The sequence below is a fragment of the Oryzias latipes genome, chromosome 14 (assembly GCF_053564925.1).
Source record: "Oryzias latipes strain Hd-rR chromosome 14, Olatipes_Hd-rR_3.1".
In the NCBI taxonomy this organism is placed as follows: Eukaryota; Metazoa; Chordata; class Actinopteri; order Beloniformes; family Adrianichthyidae; genus Oryzias; species Oryzias latipes.
In genome coordinates, this window is record NC_136250.1 from 22,115,830 (window position 1) to 22,132,457 (window position 16,628).

Sequence of the window (16,628 nt, forward strand, 5' to 3'; positions counted from 1 at the left end):
GTTTCTTGACTTAATTGATCGATCAGCAATCATCCCTACCAGAAAAATCAAAAAATCAATACAGTCAAGGATTTCCTGAGAGATAACAAAGACGTGCGTCTGTTTGATTGAATCAACACCCGGGGGGGAGATGAAACCAGTGAGGGGGCAGCCGTGTTTCAGGCAGACCCATTGTTCCGTCTGCGCTGAGGTGAGCTGAACGCACTTGAGCGCCTCTCGCGCAATTAGCGCAGAATCACTCCAGCAATCAGGCTCCGCAGGACTGATCCACGGTCCTCACGGAGGTTCCCCGCCCATGACACACAAAAAAAGTGTTTGACACAATTAGGCTTCAGGGTAAAGTGTGAGGTGAGATTCTTACCTGTTACGGTGTATCTGTCCATGTAATTGAGAACGTTTCCAAAGCTGAGGAAAACGGCAGCAGCAATCGGCGAACGGCATTTGAGCAGCGCGGTGCGGAATTTCTGGCCCGGTGTGCAGGGGTGAAGGTCCGGGCTGGAGCGCAGTCTGGGACTCATGCTGCCCGAAAGCGTCCGCACCTCATCCGAGCTGCTGCAGCCCTCAATATCGCATCCATCGCTCTCCACACACATTTTCCGGCACGGAAGATCCAGCGCAGAGGGAGACACAGACAGGGACGCAGTGGTGGAGAGGAGCAAAGTTGGGTCAGGACCACACTCAGCGAGGGCCCCTGCAGGTTTCTCGGAAATTAGTGGCAGTGAGGAGGCTGTCTTGCGTGCTGGAGCGCAGGAGCGGCTCTTCTCCAGATCATATTTTTCTAGTAGTGCGCGGTGACGGACGTTCGTGCGCTCCTTAGCTCAGCTCTGCTGTAGGGGTGTGACCTGGTTGTAAACTCCTCCCATCAAACCCTGCAGCGAATGATAGAAGCACCTGATACTGGTGGATGCGGCGGAATGAAGGGAAGAAGAAGAGAAAAAGCTGGTTTCTCAGTGGATCCAAGCGGCTGGAAAAGAGATGGATTATCTTTTTTTGATTAAAAATACATCCTATTGATCCAAACCTTTTTTTTTAATTCCTTTCCACTGGTGTCTGTCGTTGCCATTTAATTCACTTTGAGCCTGGAGTGAGGGAAAAAGCTCAGGTGCGCAATTCTTTGGATCATTTATTTGTTCAGGTCCACTCGGTTCACAGGAATGAAGAAAACGTAAAGGGATTTTAAACAAAAAAATACATTTGAAAGATTCACCCATTTGGTTTTAGGATTTATACAAAAAACAGATGCAGCTAAGAAGGCAGATCTGTATTCTTTTTACCCCTCTTTGCTTTTTGGGCTGTGAGCGACTTTCTTCTTAAAATGGTCTAGATTCGGCCGTGTAACCCTGGGGGCACTTGATGACAATTTATGTCAAAATTATCCAGTGTTCGTCATTTTTCTGACAGTGTTCCTGCAGATTTGTGTTTATTTTAAACTAATTTAAATTTTATACTTTAACCCTTGATGACCCCACCCTTACATTGACGTGTTCTCCCTACCATGACAAAGGTGGATAAAGATGGAAAGATTTCATGTAATCCATGGACACCAGTGAAGATCACAAATCATTGAAGAAAAAAGGTTCAGAGCACTGTCTAGTGGGTCTAGATGACCCAACTCCCAATGTTAAAGTGCCTAGGATAGCACAAGGGCTAAATGCTGTCAAGCTTGAGGTCTCGGTCAAGCACTGAATTGAAAGACACAATAACGCAATTAAAACAGGGGGGGGGGGGGGGGGGGGGGCTTTGTGCTGATTAGTGCTTTGCTGGATAAAATATTTCATGTAGGGTTTATATTGTTGAAAAGCAGCTCTGTTGGAGTTCCAAAGAGCAGGAATCAGATGATGCCAGGAACCAGCTGGGGATCCACAATGCAGGAGACCAGGCTAGATAACAGAACCTCAAAACTTGAAGAACCTCAAACGATGAGCAAAGAAAGAAAGAAATAGGATGACAAAGCTTAAGTGAGACTCAGACACTTCACTGATGGGATTGGACTTAACTGAGGACAGCTGTGGGTGATTATCAAAAGAAACGGGTGAGACGGTGGCAGGGAGGAAGGCAGAACATCCATTTTTGAAATCTGCTGTATTCCTGTTCGGAGTCACAGGGATGCTGGAGTTTCCCTAATCATGAACAGAACATGAACCCAAAAACATAAATGAGCTCAAACAAACCCAACTAAAATGGCACAATCCTAGCGGATGAAGCCTTGGATTAAACTTTGGACTGAATACATTTCCTGGGCTTCAGTTTTTTTTTTTTTTGCTGACAGCAGACAAAATGAAGGAGATGATTAATGAAGGTCAGGTGCACTGAAGGTAAATCATAGCAGAACTGGTCTTTCTCCTAAAGTCTAGAATCACACAGAGTAAAGGAAACAATCACATGATGGAACTGAAACTCAGGTTTGTGGGAGTCATTTGTACGTTTAATCCCACAGAAAGTAGTTTGGGGACTTTTTTATCATAATAATGATGTGTGACTGAAGCGTAGGAATAAAAAACAAACTGTTTCAACAAACTTTAAGAAGAAAAAAAACGGTCTTGGACATTTTATTTTGTTGCTATTTAAACCTTCCATGTCAGCAGAATTTCAGGAAACCCAACTTACCCATTTTTTTCAGACAACATCCTGAAATTCTGAGAGATAAATAATGACTTTCCACCTTAAGTTGTTAGAATTTATGGAAAACAAGAGATTTAAACATTGCCATATCTCATAAGAAACGTTTGACAAGTCAAAATTTGACAAGGAAATGCTTGAATATCTGCTCTTGACCAAAATCAGTTCAAAAGATCCAATCGAATCCTAGGAAATGGAGTATCTAAGTTATTTTCAATTATTTCAGTATAGGCTGAAGTGCAAACAAAATCTTTAAAATGTGGAGTTGACAGTGTGATGCACTCACAGAGAGAACAACAGGGGACATAAAAACCCACTCCAATCATCTTTTGATGAAAGGTTACCCAGTGGTCATCTAATTATGATGATGATTTTAGCCTAAATAAAATAAATACAACAACCTGTGCCCTTTTTCTAGAACAAAGCTTCTGCAGAGAGGCAGTGGTTCAGTAGAAATTCACCTCGGTGTTGTGTTGTGGACCATTGACAAAGAGCAAGCCCACCCCCCTTACCTGCTGCTAAGAGCACTCGATTTGAATGCTCTCTTGCTAGCTTACAGCCCCTCACAATCCCAACTTAACATTATGGTCGCAACAAAAATGGCAAGATGTAATGGAGCTATCCGGTCGTATAGTTTAGATCCAGATTCCAGCTCAGACGAGGAAAACAAAGACGTAAATGGATCTAAACGTCTGCAATGGATGCATCAGAAACTGCTTTTTCTATTCATCTGCTCCTGATTCACAATAATTTAAATAAAGAAATCCTCAGAAATGCACTTTTAAGATTAAATGTCTTATTCTATGTCCTCCATCATCACCACAAGAACATGTTAGAAAAACAACAACACAATTTTCATTGGAATGGGTCTTTAAAACACAACCTGGATGTTCTCCAGTGCAGAGCCTGAGGGAGCTTAAGACTTGAATTATTTAATTAAAATAGTTATTTCTAAGGGGAAAAAAAGCAGATTGTGTTTATAATTAAGGGTTTTATCCAGATAAAGGGGTTAAAACAGCAATAATTAAAAGTAATGTCAATTTAGTTCATCATATCAGTCTAGAGAAGGCATTTCTCTTAGTGCAGGTTTAAAATTCACTTTGATTCTGCAGAAACCCAGAGAAGAAGGTTTGAATCCTGATGACTCCAATACTTACTTTACTATCAGAAAAATGTCAGAACGGGAGCTTTTGCCACTTCTAAAATAAAGAAATGTAAAATGTTGGCATGTAGTTAGGAAAATTTAGAGCCTGTAGTGCTGGCCTCGCCTGTGCTGTGCTGGCGTTTGGTGTTTAGAGGCTAGCAGAGTGGAATGCATTAGCATGCAGCAGGCCTGTTTTGTTTAATTTAGGCTGAAATGAGTAAGTTCTTTGGACAAACTCTGAAGACTCTTATGGCCTTTAGTGCAGAGGAGTATTTCCAAGGCAATCATTCACTTAGTCCCCAATAACTTTGATGTCTGGAGGGATCTCTGCTGGAATTGAGAACACATGATTCAAACACTGCAGAAAGTGGGAGGGAGGGGGCGCAGCAGAAAATGCATGAGTGATACTGGCCAGAATCGCTTTTGATTTTCTGCAGATTGATTCCAGCAGATATGAGGATGCTGGAAGGGAAGCAGGGGCTAGAGCAGCCTGTGGAGGACTTGTGGGGGAACCCCTGTAAACGGTTCCTCTGAGCCCCCGACCGCCTCCCCTTTCTTTGGCCAGTGTTTGATATTCTGGTCATGTCAGTGGGATCCTGTGTTTTTCCATCATGCAGAATGGCTGGACGGGCTTGGATCTCTCTCTCTCGTTTCTCCTCTTTGTGGCTCGGAGCCACTGAGTCACTGCGCCAGCCTTCCTTCCTGTCTGCGCAGGGGCAGAGCCACCAGTGCGGGATGGGAGATAACCTGCTAATCGCTGGACGCAATGCCTGCATTTATGATAAGGCTGGCTCTTTCTCAAAACGTGCTTGCCAGTAAAGTTTAAATGTCCCTCTGACACGTGCCTCTGTCAGCATGAGTATCAGCAGCTCTGCATCAGGTCCAGCCCACAAACTCCTCTCAGAGTATGACGTGACAAAAACCCATCTCTGTTCCTACTGCTCTTCTACTTTTAGGAACTCAAACTGACTTTGACATTGAATTGACGTCTCTTGCTACATTATTAGCACAAGCCATGTTTTTTTATAAACTTTAGCATTCACAGTTTTCTTTCCTGATTGAACAAAAGCTTACAGAAACACTTCACGCTCACATTTAGCAGCATTTTATGGTTGGTTTAGATTCTGATTATTTATAAGCTCCAAGTCACAGCACAGGGTTCCCTTATCAAAAAGTAGTACACTTAAAGTTTATTTCATGAAATATACTTGAGTATAAGTATAACAAGTCTACTATAGACCGTGTGTGTGTGGTGTGGGAAGTTTGCTAAATACTTTATCAGACTAAATTGGAACATTTTAAGTTTACAACATATGGATATTAAATAAAAAGTAAACTACTTCAAGTCTGCCTCACTTTTATAGACTAAGTATACTTGTAATACACATAAATAGACTACTTTTTGCTAAAGGTAGTCAAAAATAAAGCCAAATCCAAACATTTATCAATGGAATGATCCAGTTCAGTCCAGATCATTTCTATCAGGCTGGATTGTCCCTACGGCATTATAATACTGTGGGTGTCAAATTATCACGTTAATCGCAACTAATTAATTACAGACAAATTAACACGTTATTTTTTAATTTTATTCATTTATTTTTATTTCATTTTTTATTATTTTAATTTTAATTTTTTAATTAATTCATTTTTTAATTTAAAAAATAAATAATAATAACACGTTCTTTTGTTAAATGTTGCGTTAATCTCATTTTAATGTTGGTCGGTTTCTTCTGCGAAGTCCATTATTTTTTGGTAATAGACACCCCGAAGGGCATCATCCCATTTATACCATGGTCAATTACCAAAAAAAAATATTAAATCGATGCACACAAAAAACGAAGTGCGGTGTGTTGTCATGGTAACGGCTACAGCACCTGGACGAATTCTCGCTTTGCCAGTCTTATAACTGCTAAAATAATTTAAAAGTTTATCTCGTTGCATTTGTTTTTGTTCAAATGGTGAATTAAATAGTTGTTTCAAAGACACAAAAAAGTCTACATAGTTCCATTCCTCAGCTTTCACCTCTGCATGCCTCATCTTCCCTTTCTAGTGTTTTCTTCTCTAGTTCTTTTCTGCTTCATGCCAGTCTTCATAATGTCCCAAACATAAAGGAAAATATCAAATCACTCATAACTTTTCTACTGTCCTGCTGTTGTGATAAACTGTGGAAAAACGTTTGTCATGTATTATCGAATAAATAAGAAGTTTGTGTCAATATTTTTTGGATTGCTCAGAAAAGTGTTCCTGCTGTTTTTGGTGTGTTAGATTAGAGCAATCTGGACCAGATTTCTTTTTTATTCATAATTGGTCAAGATTGGTGGTGTAAAAGCAAAGCTTGGAGGTAAAAATGGTGAATGGGGTATACTTGGACAGCGCTTTCTACCTTCAGTCACTGCAGTCACAGTCAAGTCTGTTATAATTATAATAAAAAATGATGAAAAAGCCACTTTCTTAGTTTATTTTGATCTTTAACTGCATCACAATGTCATGAATTTAAATGAAAATATCCCAAAATTAGGCTTTTTACAGCAAGTATTAGGTTAGATTAAAGATAGATTAATTGAATGAATTAATTACAGGACATGATTAATAAACGCTCAAAATATTAATCACATGACAGCACTAATTATAACAACAGTAAAAGGGCATCTCAGTCTACAGTCAGAGGACACAAATTGCCATTAATGGAAAAACTACACCTAAGACCTCTGACGTCTCTTATCACTAAGACAGGTCTTCAAACTCCAGATGACAGAGGTTCAAGAAGTGTTTCATTTTACTAAATGGTTCACCTGAACACAAACCGCTCCTGTATCTACTGTACTTGTGACTATTTTCAAAACAGCTTGAATGGAACTGTCAGTCCTTTTTCTTAAAAAAAAAAGCTTTATGGGTCTGTGAGTGTTTTCATGTCATGCTCTCTTCCAAACCTCACAGCAGCCAGTATAACTGCAGAACACAGCAGCGTCACACGTAACTACGCACATAAAGTCACACACTGTGGTTCCTAATCCACAAGTCTGTGGTGAAGCTTCAGTCACATGCTGCCGTCATTTTTAACAACTGTTGAATTTCTGTTCGGTGTTCTCTCATTATACAGATTTTCTGCTTTTACTCCTCCTCTTCATTTCAACGTTACGTCAGTGCAGGTATGGTAGGACTTTGAATATATTGTATTAGAAACAAGGTTACCAAGACCTTAACCCTGTAAAGTTCACTACATGAAAGAACTGACAGAATTTTTTTTTTTTTTTGGATTGACACTTTTTTAAACCCTTTGATAAAATCCACAACTCCCCCCCCACCCCAACTTTTATGAGACATAGATGGTATCAATTATGATCTATTGTATGTGTTGTGTGATTCGGTAAGTTTGTGCTCACAACAATGTTAGTTTATGATGCGAAAATGTTGATGTCAGTGTTCAGGAAAAATAGGACCTCATTTAATCATTTTGTAGAAATTTGATCCGCACTTTTTTAACATGGTGCAACTGTATAGTTAAGAATATTTATCAACATAGTTTGCATTCTTTCAATACAGCAAACAGTCATTAAAAAATGAAAAACAAAAGGAGAGTTATCTGTACCATAAAGCAAAACCTTTCTCAATAAAAAGGATTTTGAGATTTCATGGAGTCAACTATTTTGAAATGATAAGGAAAAGCAATTCTACTGCCCCTACTGGAGTGACGGTGACCTACATGGCAAGTTATGAATTTTATCTTTAAGGAAAGTTTGGATCACGCTATTGAGATAGGGCTCTAAAAATCCGTGTTTAAAATATTATACTAAGGGTTATGAAGGGTTAAGAATTTTTAATGAGTGATATAGAAACCTTAGAGCTGTTGGCTTGTTTTATGACAAAGCAGCTTTTATCAGAATCCATTGAGAACTGTTTGTCTTGCCTGTCTCTGTAATGTATGTGATCAGACCACCATGTGTCTCTTCACCTCCTCGGCTGCATTTGTTTTTGGAGCCGTCTAGGTCAGCGTGGAGGTTCAGGTCCGACCATTGTGTCCAGTTTTGTACATTTTAACCCTTCTGACCCATGGACTGTCTGTGGCCCTGGTGGAGCCGCGGCGTGCCCCCCCCTCCGCTGCCACAAAGACAGGAGCAGCAGCAGGAGCGTCTGGCAGCAGAGCAGCTGAAGGTTTAAGCAGATCCGGGCTGATGTCTGCACTCATTCAGAGTCTGATCTGGTGGCTTTACTGCAACGTGCAGAATAGTGGGTGGAAATGGTGATGAAATACATCCCTCCTGGGGAGCAAGACCATCTTTTATCATTTATTTATTCATTTGGCTTTTCCTCCATGTTGCACCCCTCCATCCAGCTTCATCGATCTGTATTAATCAAACCTGGAACCACAAATATGAATTCTGTCAAACCACAGCAGTCTGAGCTGCAACTGAGACGGGATTGTAGTGAGACCAGAACTTGTATTTTTAGATGGAATGAGTCTTTGTAATTACCCTCCTGCTGCTTGTCTGTGAATCAGCTCTCAGCAGTGCAGTGGCCGGTAAACCTCTTAAGGAGGAATGCTAAACACATAGATCCAAACGGCCTGTACCATTATTGGGTAAACCTCGCTGCATCTCTCTTTCTGCAGTTTGAGTATGCTTTTTTTCCCCCTTAGACAAATTCTGGATTTTTGATCTATTTGGTATTTAACAGCCACCAAGAAAAGGAAAACAGTACTTTTAGTTCCGTCTGTTACCTCTTTGCATTAAAGAATAACAGTCTGTGTCTCTGTGAATTATCACATCCGTTTTGGTCCAATCAACACATTTCATTTCTTCTTTCGTCTTCCTCCAGGAGTGACACCCAGAAACAGATGAACACCTCTTCCAATAATGAAACAGAAAATGTGCATGCCTCCCAGCTGAACACAGACAATCCACATGATGTAACAGTCCAAATAGGGGATGGCACAGTGGGTGTAGAGGGGCTCTTCCTCCACATGACGTCATGTCAGAGCAGCAGTTTGCTGACGATAAGGACTTCACATCCTTCTGTCAGTCGTCCTCTTCTGTGGAAGGGGGACAGAGGCACCAAAAGTCAGCAGATAAGCTGTGTCTTCTCTTTAAGCGACTATATCATGTCCAAGAGACAATTTTTGGGTATTAATAGAACCACGACTGTGCTCTGATTGCTCCTTGATTGTTTTCACCAGTAAAACTCCCTCCATCGCTGGATAAACACTGACCGCGTCCGCTCCCCGGTGGCTCTCGACTCCCCAAAGCTGATTGGTCTCCTCACATTTATTAGCCATTGTGACCGTTTCCTGCCCAGCCAGGGTTGACAGGGGAAATGGAGAGGCATGCAAACAAAGAGCTCTGAAGCATGCCGCACAATAGCCATTGTGTTTTGAAATACACGTCAGACTGTTACCTCCAAAATATTTTCCACATACCTTTCTGGTGTTGAAGTGGCTTGACATGCCGTCCAATCTTCTCCCTTGGTGGATGGAGTGTGGGCATGACTTCTGGAAAATTACAAGCTGAAGGCTAGAAGGTTCAAAAACAAGAGGAAATGGCGATAACTTCCACAATAAAGAAATGAAGCCTGTAACAATGGCTTCCTGTGTTTTTGTACAAGTAAGGTTTAAACAATTTCAGGGCTTTGACAGGGCGTATATGCTGCGCTACAAAAACAGTTCACCTTAAAAAGGGGGGAAAAAGGAATTCAGAAAAACTATTTGACACTCAGCCTTTATTTCCAGCCTGTGGGATGACGTTTTCTCAAGCACAATTTTAAATTTTAAATTGACCAAATGTATTATTTTAAGATGTTTTTTGAGTTTTTCCAATTATTAACTAACTTAAGGACATACTTTTGTGATTTTATAAGCAAAAAAAAAAATTAAACCATAAGAATCTGTTTTTGTGGTTAATAAATTAAAACCCTCTTTGTCTGAAAGTGGATGCATCAGAATGGAGCGGGGCGGGGAGCTTGTTGCTTGCTGTACGTCAAAGTCTTTTTTTCCCAACAGTATTTCTTTGTCTGCTCCTGATTCACAACAATTTGAATGGAGCAAAATTCAAACATGAACAATTTTAAAATTGAAGCTGAATTTTCTTAAAATGTGTCCCATTGTCATGAAAAAAATTCCTCAAGAACATGTTAAAACACCATGTGGGTCTTTAACAAGAATATCCTAAGACCATTTTGTTGTCACATTTTTTGCTCAAGATATTTTTTCTTAAAATTAAAAAAAAAAAAAACTTGCTTAACATTTTACTCTCACAAGATTCATCTTAATTTGAAAACGTGACATATTTAATGTTACAGAATTCTCCTTTAGGGGTGAGGGTTCAACAACCTCTGCCTCTGAGGGTCTATTACAAGTGTAGAGTGACAAGTTAAATAACCTTTGACCTTTCTGATTGGTTCACTTCACTGGATAACAATGAGGACATGCTCTGACATGCAGGCGTCAAAGCTGACCGGTGGATGTTTAGCACCTCTGCAGCAGCAGCTGCTTAAAAACTCATCGGCAAGGAGGTGTCAAGGCGAGCTTTGGGGACATGCCCTCATTGTCTGATCTTTGCGAGTCTGTGACGAAGCAGGCGAGCTTCAGGTGATGGATGTCAGCACCGACCGTGAACTCCACAAAGGTCACAGACACACAGTCTGCGGTTCAGTGAACATAAAAAACGAGGGGATGGTTAAAACATCACAGGTGCAGGAGACATCTCTGTCACTTGTTCAGATGAGGACATTCTGTTACATTTGACAGAAATAAGATTTAGGGTTTTTGTTCTCGTGTTTAACACTGCATGTCTTTGTTAATCGAGCACGCCTTGGCGTTTTGCGAGATGTTTCAGATATCTTGAACAAAAGAAAGCAAACATTTCAGAAAGAGAAATGAACAAGCTTGTTGAAGTAAAACTGTTCATCTGCGAAAATGTTTAATTAAAAAAAACAGAGATTTCAAATTATATGAGAATTGATACAAATAAAAATACATTTACATATAAATACAGAATTCCTGGTGACCTGTTCAGGGTGTACCCCGCCTTTGCCCAACCGTAGCTGGGTTATCCAGCAGCCGTATGACCCCCAAAAGGGATTCAGCGGGTTCTGATCTTGAATATAATGTTCACGAATGTGGTGGTTTGATATTCTAATTGTTTGAAAAAAGCAATATAGCTTCAACACATGATCAAATCAAGCCTTTTGGATGATGATTTGCTGAATTAGACTTCGTAAAACCTTGTAGAAGGAGAATTCCTCACAGAGCTGCTGAGGCGAGTTACTCAGCTTTCTGTCGTATTTGGATTTAGTTAAAGATCCATGTGAATTATTATTAATGTGAACACTTCAAAACAAGTTCTTTTGTTCAGTTCTATTAATAATATAAAACTAAAAATTACCGGAGAAGTCATTTGAGTTGTTGCAAAAATGTACGAATCAATGTGAAATGCCACAAGTGCTGAAAGTGCTGAAAAGCATCTTCTGTGGAAGGTTTGTTGCTGGGGAAGCTTCTGACTTTATTCTTTAGATCATTGTGAAATTCTTGAACATGTGTCACATGCCTGGTGTGTCCATGGGGTTTGTATGTGTGGTTGTGTGGTTCTGCAACAGTTACTGCGGGAAAGGCTCCATAAATGAACAGATGTAGCTCCCTTTGTGTCTGGGTTTGGGGTTTTTCGCCTTGGTTTTTTCGTTTCTATTTTGTCCTGTCATGATTTGAGTTCTGTTTCCTTTTTTCATTTTGAAGGTTTCCTGTATGTAATAGTTTGGAGTTTTACTTCCATGGTCCCAATCTCTCCTGATCGTTTTCACCTGTGTCTTGTCAGTTCTGTTTGTATTTAAGTCTTGTCTCTGCTGTCCTCTTGTGCTGATCCATCATTTACCTGACTGTCTGATTATCTGTCTTCCTGTTATCCTTTCTTACGTTAGGTTACTCTGCTCAGCAGTGCTTTTTGTTTTCCGAGCATTAAACCCTTTGAACTTGGAAGCACCTGCCTCCTCATCTTCACATTTTGGGTCCTTCGTCAACCCTCCTACCTGACAGAACCTGACCTTTTGCACCTTTGAATACAAGGAATTTCCAGTTCCAGGTTGCCTGATTTGTCGGCTTGTTGTATACTTGTTTTACCAATTTAACCAAAGCAATAATTTACCATAAACTGTCTATGAGAAGTAACACTGAATTGTTTTCTGATCTGTTGATTTGATCTAAAGTAATTTAATGGCATAGTTTTGCAAATGGAACTAAAATAATTAAGATGGGATCTGTGAACAAAAGTTTTCAGAAGGGAGGAATACAGGAAGTGAAGGTCAGAGGAAGTGAAGTCGGAAGCTTGACTTCCATGCAGCATCCTGAGTGATTTGTCCTTTCTTTCCTCAACAACTCAGAAAAAATTTAAAAGAAAAAAAATTATCATGCTTCTAGAAATACTAAGTCTTGGTGTGTAACGATAAATGTGTTCATGATAAAAGTAAAAATGACAATGTCAGAACTCTTTCTAAAGACTCTGCTTAAAAGTGAGCTTGAGTCGGTTGACATGAGGCTTGGATTCAGCCTTCAAAAGGCTCTCATGCTTTTAACACCCAGTCCTTTGGATTTCCAAACTACTAGAATGACCATCACAGTCTTCAGATTAGCCCAAGTACAGTACGCAGAGAGCTCCGTGGAAGGGCTTTACATGGCCGAGCAGCTGCATCACCAAGTACAATGCAAAGCGTCGGATGCAGTGGTGTAAAGCACGCCGCCACTGGACTCTGGAGCAGTGGAGACATGTTCTCTGGAGAGATGCATCACGCTTTTCCATCTGGCAATCTGATGCACGAGTCTGGGTTTGGAGGTTGCCAGGAGAACGGCACATATCAGATCGCATTGTGGCGAGTGTGAAATTTTGGTGGAGGAGGAATTAGGATGTGGGGTTGTTTTTCAGGACTTGGGTTTGGCTTCTTAGTTCCAATAAAAGAAACTTGGAATGCTTTAGGATACCAAAACCTTTTGGACAATTCCCTGCTCCCAACCTTGTGGGAACAGCTCGGAGCAGGCCCCTTCCTCTTCTAACATGACTGTGCACCAGTGAAAAAAACAAGGTGCATAAAGACACCAGAGTCTGGTGTGGATGAACTTGAGCATACATTATGAACCTGCACAGAGTCCTGACCTGAACCCGATTGAACACCTTTGGGATGAATTAGAACACACTCATCAACCATGTGGACAGCCATCCCAGAAGATTTGAAGCTGTAAGAGCTGCAAAAGGTGGACCCCCATCATATTGAACTCTATGGGTTAGGAATGGGATGGCACTTCAGCTCATGTGAGTCAAGGCAGATGAGTGAATGCTTTTGGTAATATACTACAGTAACACAGGCAGTCAGAAATATAAAGAATGTTAGAATTACACATACATATATTTAAAAAAGCCAGGGTCATGTTGTTTCACAGAATCTTTAAAAAGCAAGTCATTACGTTGCTAATTTTGCCATATTTGTTGAACTACATGCAGCTTTTTCCTTCACTTATTCACAGGTGATGTTGGATCTTCAGGTCAAGACCTTTCACTAAATGTTTTATTTTCATCTGTTTGGTTCAATTTTATCTTTGTTTGTTTCGAAGATTTTTATTCTCGCAAAACAGTTTTACCATACTCACTAATAATGCTATATAATATCCAGATCCTTGCGTTGGAATATTTCCATTATCTTTGTGGGCACAAAAGCAACCAAAGTCATTTATTTTAATCTGTAATTGTTGGCCTAGTCTTTCTTTTCCAGCTGCTGTATCTCCACTAGATCGCTGACATTTTTCTTCATAATAGTGACCTCTTTTATTTTGACTAAAGGCTCTTTTTTACTTGACCTTGCAATTTGTAAACTAAGCTAAATCAATATTAGCTGGAGAGAGTTTAACAGGTCAAATTACTCTCATATATCACAATTACAGCAACTGTCTGCACACTTAACAGTTCTGGCTTATAGAAAATGGAAGGCAAAGGAAATGAATCTACAAACTGTGCACTGACACATGAACACTCCTTATGCCAGGGCTATTAGAGCAATCAGTCTTGGTTAAATCATGTTTTGCCTCACTAATGGAGGAAAACTTGACAAAGACAAGTTCCCAAAGTGATACAGCTGCACCACCTACTGGACAAAGTTATAAAAACAAGACCAAAACTAGAATTTTTGGGGGAGCATTCTTTTGGGCCCTCTTTGATTGCAACCAATAAAAAGCAGAACATGTTTTCCTTGAATGCAGAGAATGAAGATATTTTCCCTTGACTCTCTGTAAAGGTATTTGTCAGGCTCAAAGCCCGCTGGTCCCCCTCAGGAATCAGCATTATAATGCTGGACTGGATGCTCATTCTGTGTGGTTATGTTGATTTGAGGATCTCTAAGGTGTGAAGGAAGTGTGACGTGCAAAATGTGATATATATAGCTCTGAGCTTCGCTCGATTTTATTAGACTATCACTATTTAGGAATTAGGAACACTTTAAAATGTCCTTAAGTGAGTGTGTGTGTGTGTGTGTGTGTGTGTTATTGTGTGGCCCTAAATGGATCCATCTAAGGCGTATCCCACAGTGTTTAGGATTGGCTCCAGCAACATCATGACCAAGAAAGAAATTGAGTTTAGAAAATGGATGGATAGATGGACAGAATGCCAATACAGCCAAGTTAAAGCCTTGTTTTAATGGTATCATGTTGTCTCTATATGGACAAGTTTTAAGTCATCTTCTCTCTGAAATGACTTGATTACTATAACAATTCTGCCATTACTCATTTTGTGGCTTTTGTTTTTTCACTTTTAACTGGGAGACCAACCAAAACAGAAGTCTAAATTTGCCTTCATCCTTATGAGTTTGTGCTGTTAAGTCAGATCTGATTTGATTAGCTTGTCCTCGGGGGAAGTTTGTCTTTGGTTCGAGGTGTTTCTTGCAGCTGCAGATATAGTATATCAGTCCAGCACGAATAAATGCCCTGACCCCGTAGGGTTTGACAGCTGATTAAATCTTTTGGTGGATTCAAAAACTCACGTTTGTTTTCCTATATGTCGCCAAAGGCAAATCAAACAATTCAGAAAACAGTTTTAAAGTCAAAGCTACAAGATGCATTCAAGTTCCTTTTATGGTGTTTCAACCTGTTAATCTCCTCTGCAGTTACCACATACATGTATCAGGAAACCGTTAAAGTTCTAAAAATAGAGCCAAAATTAAAGGTACATTTCCATTTGTAGCATCACGTTGAACATTATCTGAACAAAAAGCTTGTTTTTTGTCTCCTTAAAAGTTATGTTTGCCAATATGCATTTAATAAACTAAAAATAATTAATCTCTTTGAAGTTTATGAAACTAAGAGGTCATTGTTCTCATGTGACAACATGTACAACGTTTGCAAAACTCAAAGTTTCAACAAAATATATCATCTTAATGCTCCACGATTTGGCACCTCGACGGCTTAGCCAATGGGAAAAGAGCATAATTGCGCTATTTTAGACACACTTTCCTATTTTAGGCATGACTTGGTTTCATCTTTCAAGTAATGCAATAGTTTTCTTGAACCCTTAATGGCTCATCACTCAAGGAAAAGTCTGTCATTCTAAACTTCTGACACAAGTTAAAAGTTCTAAAGCAGCAAGTTTGTGTGTTTTTTTATTTTATTATAGAGCACTTTTGTGAAACATGCCTAGTCTTTATGTGGGTCAAAAGGTTTAGAGAGTTTTGTCTCAATATGAAAAGTTTTGTGGGTTTTGGTTTCTGTAGATCCATTACACTTTTTCTGAAAGATTTAGCAGTGGTCTTTTTTAAATGTAATGAACAAGGAGGGACCAGACTTTAAGAATGAACAATTCAATTCAAACAGGTAAAGAAAACCCTATTATAGAAAGGAACTGAAGGTTAAACTGCAGAGCCAACAAGCAAGACGAGGGCATGATAAGGGGCTCACTGTTGCCATGACAACATTGATGGGATGGATTTTATGATAATGGCATGTGTGAAAATTGAGGATTTTTTCAATTAAGCCTGAAATACTGAGCCCTCTGGAAGTGTAATGTTCCACTTTCTTTATGGCTCTGACAAGTATTCCACTCATGATTATGGATACAACCTCCATCCATCCATCCATCCATCCATCCATCCATCCATCCATCCATCCATCCATCCATCCATCCATCCATCCATCCATCCATCCATCCATCTTCTATTCTTGCTTTGTGCAGCACAGGGTCATGGGGTGTCAGCAATTAAGATCCAAAATGCAGGAATTCCTTCTTCATCACAGGAGCTTAAAGATGAATAAATAAACTTAAATTTGGAAAAGATGAGAAATGCATTTGCATTTATGCTACATTTTCTTTGTTATTGTTTTTTTATATTATTCTTAGTCTTTTTTTTCCCACTGCTGTCAGTTGCTATGGTGACAAACAAATTTCCCACGTGTGGGATCAATAAAGTATTTCTGATTCTGATTCTGAAATGAAAAGTGTAACAAAGCAGATGACCTGACAAGAATGGACTGAAAACCAGACATTTAATCGCACAGAGGCTATATCTGAATTCTCTCACTACTCTTTAACCTTTAAAAGACAATTTAGTGCTCTGGATTCTATAGCAATTTGGACACAAGCTCACTACTTTCTTTTTTCAAATGGCAGATGTGATGTCAACCATTTGTTGAAGAAAGAAACGTTTAAAAAATAGGAGCATTTTATGAAAACTAGTCATGAATCCACAGTGTTCTGATGATGAAACCTTGGACCATTTATAAAAAATTAATTTACATCCCTTTTTTTCAAATGACAAATTGTTCAAACAATGCATTTTGGTCTCTGGGACTGAATTACAAACCAAAGAGCACAATCCTCACACGGTGATGATGATGGAGATTGACGTGGTG

General features: G+C 39.6%; 1 protein-coding gene and 1 long non-coding RNA gene across 4 annotated transcripts in view; both read right to left on the reverse strand.

Moving 5' to 3' along the window:
* The window catches only part of spns2 (SPNS lysolipid transporter 2, sphingosine-1-phosphate), a 64,383-nt gene extending 63,547 nt beyond the window's left edge, over positions 1-836 (reverse strand). For 2 of the 3 annotated variants that reach the window (XR_002874576.2, XR_002874575.2), the window contains exon 1: positions 362-836. Coding sequence is in view for 1 of the 3 variants with exons in the window: in XM_011483746.4 (XP_011482048.1) it covers positions 362-593 (232 nt within the window). In the remaining 2 variants the exon portion in view is untranslated. The remainder of the gene's footprint in view (positions 1-361) is intronic. The other variant, XM_011483746.4, reaches the window with a different exon arrangement.
* Positions 837-8,040: 7,204 nt separating this feature from the next.
* LOC110016340 (uncharacterized) lies at positions 8,041-10,401 on the reverse strand. Its single transcript, XR_002291611.3, has 3 exons — positions 9,177-10,401; positions 8,970-9,047; positions 8,041-8,792 (listed from the first exon to the last, which is right to left on the reverse strand). It is a non-coding gene; the product is annotated as an uncharacterized LOC110016340 (long non-coding RNA).
* Between the last annotated feature and the right edge of the window lie 6,227 nt (positions 10,402-16,628).